The 11,531-nt window shown below is 53.0% G+C and overlaps 2 protein-coding genes across 2 annotated transcripts; both read left to right on the forward strand.

The window, feature by feature from the left end:
- The first annotated feature begins 269 nt into the window (after window positions 1-269).
- On the forward strand, window positions 270-2,494 carry LOC132082386 (alpha-1-acid glycoprotein-like). Its single transcript, XM_059486645.1, has 6 exons — window positions 270-374; window positions 1,002-1,144; window positions 1,347-1,417; window positions 1,782-1,886; window positions 2,076-2,176; window positions 2,368-2,494. The coding sequence occupies exons 1-6, from the start codon at window positions 270-272 to the stop codon at window positions 2,419-2,421; spliced, it is 579 nt and encodes a 192-aa protein (XP_059342628.1). The 3' UTR covers window positions 2,422-2,494.
- A 2,406-nt stretch (window positions 2,495-4,900) lies between these two features.
- On the forward strand, window positions 4,901-10,290 carry LOC132082340 (alpha-1-acid glycoprotein-like). The gene is made up of 6 exons (XM_059486584.1): window positions 4,901-5,086; window positions 5,705-5,847; window positions 6,432-6,505; window positions 7,775-7,885; window positions 8,630-8,733; window positions 10,139-10,290. Exons 1-6 carry the CDS (start codon window positions 4,985-4,987, stop codon window positions 10,253-10,255), a joined length of 651 nt encoding a protein of 216 aa, XP_059342567.1. The 5' UTR covers window positions 4,901-4,984; the 3' UTR covers window positions 10,256-10,290.
- The last annotated feature ends 1,241 nt before the right edge of the window (window positions 10,291-11,531 follow it).

Below are 11,531 nucleotides of genomic sequence, written 5' to 3' on the forward strand. Positions count from 1 at the left end.
AAAATTAATTGCAGTTTCTGAGAACAAAAGCCTGCATTGGGGAAGCATGAGGCTGGGGCAAGGGGGGGCTGTTTCCCCGTTTTGTGCTGGAGAAATCCAAGATTTTGCAAGTTGGATTTCCTCCACCTGCTGTTGCCTCATGCCTGAGCAAACAGCCCAGCAGCGGAACGGGGACATTGGTGCTGGGGATGCCCAGCCTTGCTGGCAGCCCTATATAAGGCACAGAGCTGAGCTGGCAGAGCAGGAGCATCCTCCTGCACAGCCAGGAGATGTTGGCCACCCTCATCCTCCTCCTGGGGCTGCCCCTGGCCACCGAGCCCCAGAGCTGCGCCCCGCTCGTCCCCGTCACCTTCAACAGCAGCACCGTCCCTCAGGTAAGCCCTGCCTCAGCCAAGGCACCATCCTCTCCCTTCCTGTCAGCCCCCAGCCCTCATGGACACAGGAGAAGGTCATGGGAGAACCATGTGTTTATCCCATTGCCTGTCCATACTTGTTTTCCTAAAAAAATCCAGAGTGCTGCACAGGGAAGGCACCCCTTCTCTGCGAAGCCTTGCAGCTCTGCACCCATAATCTCATGACCAGGCATTTCTGGGGATTCCTGCTTCCATCTCCCAGCCAGCCAGGCTGGGCAGCACCATCCCAATGCCTCACCACTCTATTTTAAGTCCTTCAAGTGCTGGTGGCTCAGGTCAGGAGTCTCCATCCGCAAACCCTTCACTGCATAAACAGAACTGAATCCCTCGGGAGGTTTTAATGGGAGGAAAGCAATGACAGCCTGGCCTGGAGCAGGAGAAACAGCACTGCAGAGAGAACTGGCCATGCTGGGAGCTGGAGCAGTGCCTCAACAGAAAGGGGACAAAGCCCAGGGACCCTCACCAAGCCTGGATCCTACCCAGCCCCTGCTCCTGGGACTCAGGCACAGCCTCTGGTTCCACTCATGGGTGCCTGGGGGTGAACCTGGCACAGCCCCACAACCTCCCCCTCTCTGCTCCCCTCTGCAGCTCCTGGGACAGTGGTTCTACATCGCTGGTGCCTCCAGGTACCCCCCTCACCTGGCAGAGCTGAGAGCAGTGACATTCGAGGCGTTTTCCTTCTCTCCTGGCAGCCACGAGGACGAGCTCAACATCACTGAGATCATCAGGATGTAAGGACAGGGATTCATGCCCTGAGCCCATCCCCAGGGGCATTTCCACCCTCTGGGCTGAGACACCCCACAAATTCAGGGCTGGAGAGCAGCTGTGCCTCATTTATGGAAGCTCTGCAGCCCTGCTCATGTCCCACATCCCTCAAGTTTGCCTGGGGCAAGCTGGGGGGGGTTTGCTGCCTCTGACCTCTCTGCCCCACAGGAATGAGACCTGTGTGGTGAGGAACTTCAGCAAGATCCAGGTCTTCCAGGAGAACTCCACCCTGGTGCATGGTAAAGCTCCACTGGGATGGGATAATGGGGTGGAATGGGATAATGGGGTCATGGGAATGGGGATGGGATGGAATGGGAATGGGATAATGGGGTGGGATGGAATAATGGGATAATGGGGGACTCAGCCAGCCCTTGAACCCTCCTGCTTCTGCCCCCCAGTATGTGGCCCCCTGAGCCTTTTACACCTAAAATCATGTCTGGAGGTGGGGAAATAAATTTCTTCCCCCACCCAGCACATCTATGGCAGCACTGTGGGACCAGAGTGGTCCCCACTGGGATGAGGGGCAAGGATGGAAGGTGATGAGGCTCAGCATGGGGTGGATCCTCACCACTGGGGAAATCTCTCTCTCTCCATCCCTTGCAGTTGATGATAACGGGGTGGCTTCCACGGCCAGACTGATCCAAAGTGACAAAGACCTGCTGATCCTGAACCACATCAACATTGACTCCCCAAATCTGAGTCTCTCAGGTGAGCAGATCAAGGGCCATGGACATCTCCAGTGCTCACAAGCAGGGCAAAAAAAAACCTTTTCCCTTTGTACAGAGAGGGGAAAGATGGGAACAGGCAGTGAGCTCCCCATCTGCCCTACAGGGATCACCCAGGAGCAAAGAACCCTAAAACTCCATTTCCTTCCCTCCCTTTCCATTTCTCTGACAGCACGGACACCCAACGTGAGCAAGGAGCACCTGGAGGAGTTCAAAGCCCACCTGAGGTGCCTGGGCTTCACTGAGCAGGAGGTGTTCCACGCTTCCACAGAGGTACCAACCCCGCCAGGCTCTGTTCCCAGCTGGGATGGGGCTCTGGGGGATTTTGTGAGTTTAGTCCCTCACAGCACAGCTTCCCTGCTGGGCATCCCCACTCCCCCTGAGCCCCCAGCCATTCCCGGGGTTTGGGGTGAACCCCAGGAGCTGAGATCTCTCCCAAGAGCTCATCTCTCCTCTCTCCCCAGCACGCCTGTCCCCTGCCCAGGGGTGAAGACAATGCAGATCCTCAGCTGGGGTAACCCCATGGACTGGGTCAGCTGCTCCATCCTCATCCTCATCCTCCTGCAGCCCCAGCACAGCCTCAGAACCTCCTATCCTATTTATCCCATCCACGTTTTGGTTTTTCCTCCTGCACTAAACACCCGGTTTCACTGTTCTCATGAGCCCAAAATAAACTCCTGTGTTTCACCCACTGGCTGCTCCTGCTCCATCTCCTCTGGGACATCCTCCATGCCCTGCCCGTGGTGCTGCATCCAAACCCACCCGGGGATGTGAAATGCTCCAGACAGAACCCAGCCAGGGCCAAGGGTGGCAGCGGGCACTGAGGCACAGCCCTGAGCCAGCTCTGGGGTGCCAGGGGACCCTCCCAGCCTCAGACACTGGGACAGGAGCCCCCAGCCCTGAGGGTGACACAGGAACCTGCCAAACCCCCCGAGCCTCCCCCACCACAGCACTGCCAGCACCTCAGCATCCCCACCCTCCATTTCCAAACCCCACAAGGCTCCATCTACACCAATCTCATCTCAAACTACAATTTTTTACCTTTTTCTGATTCTCCTTACCCCACTGCAGAGGGGTGTGGGGCGGCTGAACAAGCAGCTGCACCACACAGCATTGGCTGGGGCTAACACACCATCAGTTATTCTGCCAAGGGTAATTTCCAGAAGAAGTCCCCATAAAGTTAAAAAAATAAAATTCATGCATTGGACACAAACTGTGTCCTATTTTTCTTTTTTTGCCTTGTACTAAATCATTGCAAATAGTGACTCTTTTGAGAGTAACAGCCCAGTGAATGGGAAATCAGTGACAAGGATTCTTATTTTAGCATAAGGAAAGCTAACTTTACTCTCAGATAAAATTATCCAGGGAAGAACAATTACCTGCCAGCATAGAATTAGTTCCTACTTTTCCAAAACCATCTCTTCTTTAAGGAATTGGCTTGGCTGAGAAATCTAGAGGATGACAATTCCTTGTTCACATCTTTCCCAGTACAGCTCTGGTGACAAGAGGTGACACTGCCCCTTCCCCAGGTGTCCCTGAGGAGGGGAAAGGGGAGAGGATGGGGAAAACCAACACCCAGAGCCAGAGCAGAGTGCTCAGGGAGGCTCCAGAGAGGAAAAGGCACAGCAAATGCCAGGGAAACAGGACCTGCCTGACACACAGGGACAGCAGCAGGACAGGGAGGGACAGGAGCTGCCCTGGGGATGTGCCCAACAGGACAGGGGTGACCCCTGAGACCCATAAACACCACTTTTAATGCCAGTTGTGGCAAGGACAGCAAAAGCACCTTCTCTTCAAAGCCCCCTTGTGTGGAATTGCAGGCAACCCCAACAAGGGAAGAGTTGAGAATCTTGACTCCAGGTTTCAGAAGGCTGATTAATTATTTTACGATATATATTATATTAAAAGAAAATTATATTTATAATTTTTATATATATAATGATATATTAAAACTATACTAAAAGAGTAGGAGAAAGGATTTCATCAGAAGGTTAGAAAGGAGTAGAAAGGAAAGGAATGATAATAAAATTTTGTGACTGCTCACTGCCTCGACAGACACAGGTGGCTGTCATTGGTCACCAAGTAAAAACAATTTCACATGCTGGGTAAACAATTCTCCAGATCACATTCCAAAGCAGCAAAACATGGCGAAGCTGAAGCTTCTCAGGAGAAAAGATCCTGGCAAAAGGATTTTTCATAAAATATGTCTGTGACACCCTTGGGCTTTGCCTGAGACTGGGGAGGGGGGTCTGCAGCCAAACCAGCACTGGGAGAGGATGCACATCTGAACAGCAGAGCAAAAGGTGACTACAGCAGCTGCTCAGGGGGGAAATGGGCAGATTTAGGGCAGGTTGGAGTTTAAATGCAGTAGCTGCATCACCAGCTGTGGTATCCACATGCCCTCTGAACAGAGAGGAGCTGAGACAAGCAGAGAAAAAGGAAAATACAATTCTTACTTCTCTTGCTGTGCCTGTGTTGTGCCAAAGTAGAATGTGATGGGAATGGGATAATGGGATGCGATATGGAGATTGTTTACCCAAAGTGAGGATGTTTTGTGCCCTTGGCTTATCAGGGCCAGGTGTGTGTGTGTGAACTGTCATGGGACAGTCACCAGAGCATCAGAGATGAGTGCAGTGTGAGCAAGGGTGAGTGCAGGGCAGATTCAGTTTAGATACAAGGTACATAGTATATCATAATAAAGTAATTAATTAGCCTTCTGATGATGGAGTCAGATGCATCTCCCCTTTGTCCGAGTCTCCTTTGATTTGCAATACCCAACCTATTGATTGATTCGCAATAACCAGCCTATTGATTTACAATCGCCAGCTTATCGATTTGCAATCGCCAGCTCACTGATTCATAATAACCAGCTCATTGATTCGCAATACCCAGCCTATCGATCGATTCATCGGCGCGCTCCTACCGCGGCCCCATCCCGGCCGGGGCGGGCGCCAAGCCCGAGGCTCACCCGGGCACCGCTTGCGACACCGGGGCAGATCCGGCCGGACCCATCCTGTCCCCTCCCAGCAGAGCCAGCACCGCCTGTCCGTGTGTCTGTGTGTCCGTGTGTCCCGCACTGCCATGGGCCCGGCACTCGCGGCCGTGCTGGCGCTGGCTGCGCTGCTCCCCGCGGATGCGCTGCCCTGCGGAGCGCAGCGCCCGGACAGCGACACGGCATCCAAGGTAAGGGGGCAAACACGGGGCTGGGGCTGCCCCCGCCCGCTGCCAGCCTGGGGGCTCTGCGGAACCTCGCTGTGCCCCCGGCACCGGGCGCAGCCCCACCGTGTGCCCCGGGACAGGGAAAAACCCACCGTGTCCATGGGACGGGGCACAGCCCCACCGTGTGCCCCTGGGACAGGGAAAAACCCACCGTGTCCATGGGACGGGGCACAGCCCCACCGTGTGCCCCGGGACAGGGAAAAACCCACCGTGTGCCCTCTGCTTCCCCGAGGTACTGTCGGTGAAACATCTGCAGCAAACGGGAAAAGTTTGGTGTCCAAAACACCTGGGAACCCGTTTCCTCAGGTTCCCAGCAGTGGCCTCAAAACAAGGCGGGTGGGTTGGGTGGTTTTGGGTGGGAATCCCCTGCGATAAAGCCGGGCTGTCCTGTCCCTGCCGGTGCCAGCACCCTTCCCAACCCCCACACCCAGCTGGTTTTTTTTTTCCACTTGCAAATATTTCACCTTATCGCTGCCAACGCAAGAGCCCTAGCGGAATATCCGCGAATATCAATTTTGCCCCGGGGAGGGTGGAAATCCCAGGGTTTCTCCTGCAAACGCTCCTGTCCCTCCCTCCCCACAGCTGCCGGGGACCTGGCTGTACGTGGCAGGGGCTGCCCAGTTCCCCCAGCACCAGGTGGAGATGCTGCTCATCGACCACGCCTTGCTGCGCCTGGAGCCGGGGCCCGGCGGGCAGGAGCTGCTCATCAGCCACTTCGTGGCCGTGTAAGATGCGGGCCCTGCACCCCGAACCCATCCCCGCCCTGCTGCTGCCCTGAAATCCTCCAGCACAAAACGCGAGCACGGTTCCAGAGTGGTTCCTCCAAAAGGAGTCGCTCCTGCCTTCTCTGGGCACCCTCTCCCTCGTCCCCTTTATTTACTCATTTATTTCAACAGATCAAACAGGTTCAGACAAGTTTTGTAGGGCACAGAGGTCTCACGGGCACCAAGCCCTGCAGGCAAGGACAAGACCTTTCCACAAGTCCCTGTGCCATGGCTGCTGACCCTGCCAGGCACCAAAGCCTGTTCCCCCACAGGGTCCGAATCTCAGGGGATGAATTTTTCTGTGCCAACACAGGCAGCACTTTGAGGTTTCAGTTATTTCAGGGTGGAAAACGCCTGACCGCCAAGGGGTGGGGGAGCAATGGCAGGGCTGGGACCGTGAGCTGCCACTGGAGGGAGAGAAGCGCCTTGATTACAACAGCGAGAGGAATTAACCCTGAGGAGGAGGCGAGGGGTGCCCGGGGCGGGGCTGGGGCTTTGCTGCTCCTTCCACACAACAGCATCGCCCCCTTCCCCTCTCTCTCCAGCGGGGACCAATGTCATACCCACAACCTGACCTACCTGGAAGTCACTGCCGGTAACGCCACCCTGGTGAAGAACGGTGAGTGGCACGGAAGGGGTTAACAGCCAGCCCGCGGTTTCAGACACACAAAGGGCCCATTTCCCTGTTTTACATTATCTGATGTATTTTATCCCAGAGTCTCTGCCTGTTTGAAGCCTCGGTGGGCTCCAAACCCAGGGGCACCCAGGTTATTGCTGCCCCTGGGGGCACCAGGAATAAAGGGGATAGAGGGACCCAGCCCAGAATTGTGATACCCCAGAGCTGTGCACCTGATGGGATTGCAAAGTGGAAATCCTGTTAAGGATACTGTGAGGCTAACACAGGGAGCAGTTGGTTATACTGCTCATTTATTTGCTATTCTAGTAATTTTAGATTACTACAGTAGCAAATAACACAGAGAGAAGTTGGTTATACTGCCCATTTATTTGCTATTGTAGTAATTTTAGATATTAGCCTTACTAGTATTGGTGTTGTAACTTAGCTTTAATGTCTTACTGGCCTTTCTGATATCCATAAATGTAGGCACAGGTGCTTTATGCTTTCAGGTAAGCACTTTGTGTCAGAAACCACAGAAATGAAGGGAATTTGATAAAGGTTTTTATGAGTGCTTTAGAGAAATTAATAACTTTGTTAGCTTTAAGCAAAACAGATTGCTCACAAAAATAAGAAAAAATACTCTCCTAAAATTATGGTTCCTATATAAGAGCATCCAGAACACTACTATTTTAGAAATGGGCAAATGAAGAAACTCAGAAATGCTGCTCCTGGGGCAGCCCAGGGTCACAGCCCTGCTCTGCAGCCACATAAACCCCCAGAGCAAAGCTGTGCCAGGAGCCAGCCTGCTCCCATCCCTGCAGGAGAACCCCATCCTGTTTGTGAAGTGATTTCACAATCCCTCGGGGGCAGGAGGGAACACCCAGGGCAGGTTTCAGGGATTAATGAAGCCTCTGGTTCTGAGCTCTTCCTCCTTGCTGGGGAAGTGGGGTGAGCCAGTCTGGGGTGGGAATTGCAGCCCCTGGGACACAACTGCACTGACCCCTCACACCCTGAGTCCCAGCACACCCCATCCCAACAGCAGGACAGGAGATGAGCAACTTTGGCTCTTTCACACCCCAGCCCATTTTTAAGAAATACAATTTATATAAACCAAGAGCCAAAAGAATCACCCTATTTCAGGACATTTTTCCTCACCTGCTACTGGAAGTTGAATCCCAGAGACTACTGACACTGCCACACCTGGAGCTTATTGCTGCTGCAGCACTGCAAATTGAGTTATTGTGTGTTCTGTCTGTGTCTGTTCTCTCCAAGCCATGACCCAGCAAACTGAGGGGATGCTGATGAACACGAGCTCTGAAAACCTTTTACTCATCCAGTACCAAATGCAGAGGGAAAGGACCTATTTGGGGCAGTATCTGTATGGTATGGACCTCCATCCTAAAGTCATTTAAAGCTATCATGGCACACCCACACAAAGTTATCAACTAAAGCCATACGGCAGCTTGGTCTCACCAACAGTGACTTCCCTGAGACCAACACTCCAGGGGTCAGGGGATTTGCAAACCCCATTAAACCCCACATCTCTTGGCAGAGCAGGAAAAGCAAGTTAAAAAACCAAGCCCACTTACAGCATAAATATTCAAAGAACAGGAAGCAAACACAATTCAGCATTGATATCATTGTAAAATCTCAATATTTGCAAGCCAACCATGATGTTTCAGTATTTACCTCCCAGGGCAGAGCATGTGGCTTTGCAGTGCTAAAGCTGATCAGATTTAACCACAAACCCATAAAGCAGCAGTTTTGACCCTAAGAGGGTTCCCCATCACCTTGCCAGGCTGCAAAGCAGTTGCTTAAGAGATTTTGAAGGCACATATAGAAAACTGCCTCCATATTCCACCTTGGTCTCTCCTGACGCTTCAGGAGTACCAAACCATCCTGCAACCCCTTTAAGCATGCAGAAGCAGAGTTTTTTGGGAGAGGGTTAAGGGAGAGATGCCCAGGGCTGGTTTTGTTCAGGTGGATTCACTGTGAAGATGAGGGACCCCCACGCAGAGCACACCCACCGCAAGCACTGCTGGGGAAGGGGAGCAGCAAGGACAGGGACACCAAGGGCTGTGCTGAGGCCACCAGGCCATATCTAACACCTGACACATCCTCCCCCAGCCAGGAACCTGAGCCTGAGCACGGCAGAGCGGGAGGAATTCGAGCAGCACGCCGAGTGCCTGGGGCTGAGGGCAGAGCAGATCGTGTACGCGCCCTGGAAAACGGTACTGAGCACCCTGAGCCACCAAAACCACCAAAAATCACCAAAACCACCTCCAGGCAGGGCTGCAGGAGCCCAGCTGCACCCCCAGCTCCCAACTGGGCTCTCAGAGACATTTTCAAGATGTTGGAAATTATTTAGGGGGTTAAATCATCACAGGCTTGCTTCAACCGAGGTTTGAAATAGCTGCCCTAAAGCAAATGCCTGCACTGAGCATCTCCTCTGGCAGCCCTGCTAACAGCCTGCCACCCCTGCCAGGGGGAAAAGGCAAGGGATTCTTGCCCTGAAGTTACTGGTTTTGCCTTGAAACCCCTGGTTTTACTCCCTAGCAAGGGCCAGCTGCCCCAGAAGCTGCAGAAAGGGCAGGAGGCCCCAAGGATTTTTTCCGCCAGGTTTTCCACCAAAACATTAATCAGGCCCATTTCTCACTCTGCCACCAGATTTAAGACATTTTATCCTGCAAATAACCCAGACCCTGAGTCAGCTTGGCAGGGGCTCCTGTTTGCAAAGTGAAGGAGAAGAACATCTTACCCTTGCTGCTCTGTGCTGGTCACCTGCTCACCCACATCTGCAGGCTCTGAGTTCTCAGAGGTGCCCAAACCCACTCCAAGCCACCAGGCTGGATCCAACATTGTCCCCAACACCTCTCCAGCCTCAAGAGCTGCTTTTAGACCTGCCCCAGGCAATCAGGGGAATGGAGGATAGGACAGAGGGTGGAACCCTGGGAATGGGGCTGCACCTGGGGCAGGTCTCCTCTCCAATTCAGCAAACAAGCAGCACCTGGGAGGCAGAGCCCAGCTCCTCTACACTAACTGCACACAGCTGGGGACTGGGGGGGTTGCAGTCTCTGGATCACATTTAAATTTGGGCAACGTGAGGGGAATTGATCAGGACTGTCTGTGCTTACAAGTTCTGGTGCAATTGGAGTTGGCAGTTACTGGCCAAAGTAAGCCACTGCACCTGAGGAGTAAAAAACCAACTAAACAAACACAAAAAACATTTTGGGGGCCTTTGTGATCAGGCTGAAGGAGGTGGATGTGAGCAGAGTACAGGAGCAGACTCACAAAGCCCCTCTCAGCTGCAGGCATTAACAGAACCACAAGGTTTTTACTTAATTCCCCCAAAGTCTGAGTTCTCCCTTTCCTTCAGAGCACACATAGCCCAGCTTTGCCCCAGAAACTTTTTCCTCTTTCCAGCACAGGCCTGGAAAATGGCACCAGCAGGAGCTGAGCGCCTGGGCAAGCATTGACTGTGCCTTGGACAGGACAGGGAAGCCCTCTTAGACATAATCAGCTAAAAGAGGAGAGGAAAATTTCTTCTTTCTTGAGTAAATTCTGTCTTTCTTGAGTAAATTCTCTGTTGCCGGCAGCTTGGCAGATTCACTTCCCCTGTTTCTGTTGTTTTGACAGGAGGTGTGTCAAGTGAAAGCAGCCGAAGGCAGCAGCAGCCCCCGCCCAGAGCCCGGGGCTGCATCCACAGCATCCCCTGCCCCAGGCACCGCCTGGCCTGGCAGTGCAGGGAACTGACCCCACACAGGCCAATAAACCTTTCCTTCAAAATAGACACTGTTTGGTGCCCGTTGTTTGAGAGAAAATGGTTCTGAAGATTTGCAAAAAGAGAACAAACAGCCAATTCACGTTGTGTGTCATCCAGCCCTGAGCTGGGAGAGTCAGCCTGGAGCTTCCCTCTGAGCCTGGAAAAGTGCTCAGCCAAAAAGCAGCGCTGCAATGCAGCAGTAAGAGAGACCAGCCAGGAGAGGGCAATCATTGACTATTTTAAACAAGCAAACCACGCATTTCAGGAGTAACTGGGATATAGGGAAGGTGGAAACTGAGCTGGACCTGTGCAGCCTGAGGAAAAGGGGGTTCAGCTAAAAGGGAGCACCCAGTTCTCCTGACAGCTGACTGCCAGGAGGGACAGATGTTCCTGCCCAAAGCCTCTGGACAAGGCAAGTGCTCCCTGCTCATGTCCATCCACAGCTTGGTTTGCACACCGTGTCTGACACTGACAAATTACCCCCTGCCAGAGGGAAGGGGTGCTAACCCAACCCAGCCTGGATTTTTAGTTTTCAGAGAAAACATCACAATTCCTCATTTCTCAGCAAGCTCAACACCCAGGAGATGAGAAGTGCCAAGGATGACGTTGCTGTCCATGCCTCCAGCACACCCCTGCACTCATCAGGCACCTCATACAGCCCTTATCCCAGCCCCAAAGTGGGGACAGCACCATCACTGCCATTGTAAAATGGGCAGGTGTAACCACAGACTGGTGCTGCTGCATGGCTGGAGAGTAATTCTGTCTCAGCTCTTAATTAAGCACTGAAAATATCTCTCTTCCTTAAAAAAGAAGAAAATGAGAGAAGCCAGAGGGAAGGCTGCAATGAGCTCTGTGACTCCCCCTGGAGCTCCAGGGTGCTCTGTCCAGCTGCCTTTACCAGGCAGAATTTCAGTGTTAAGGCTTTGGAGAGACTGCTGAAGCAAAAATTAAGTTTACAAGATCACAGAATCATTAAGGTTGGAGAACACTCCAAGGTCAAGTCCAACTTGTGACCAATTCCCCCCCTTGTCAACCAAAGCAGAGCACTGAGCACCACTCCAGTCACTCCTTGGACACTTTCCATGGATGGGGGCTCCACCACCTCCATGGGCAGCCCCTTCCAATCTTGACAAATCTTTCAGTGAAGAAATTTCCTCCTGATGTCCAGTCTGAACCTCCTCTGGCACAGCTTGAGGCCATCCCTCTCCTGCTGCCCCTTGTTCCCTAGGAGCAGAGCCTGACTGCACCCTCCTGTGTCAGGGAATT

The sequence above is a fragment of the Ammospiza nelsoni genome, chromosome 20 (genome assembly GCF_027579445.1).
Source record: "Ammospiza nelsoni isolate bAmmNel1 chromosome 20, bAmmNel1.pri, whole genome shotgun sequence".
NCBI lineage: Eukaryota > Metazoa > Chordata > Aves > Passeriformes > Passerellidae > Ammospiza > Ammospiza nelsoni.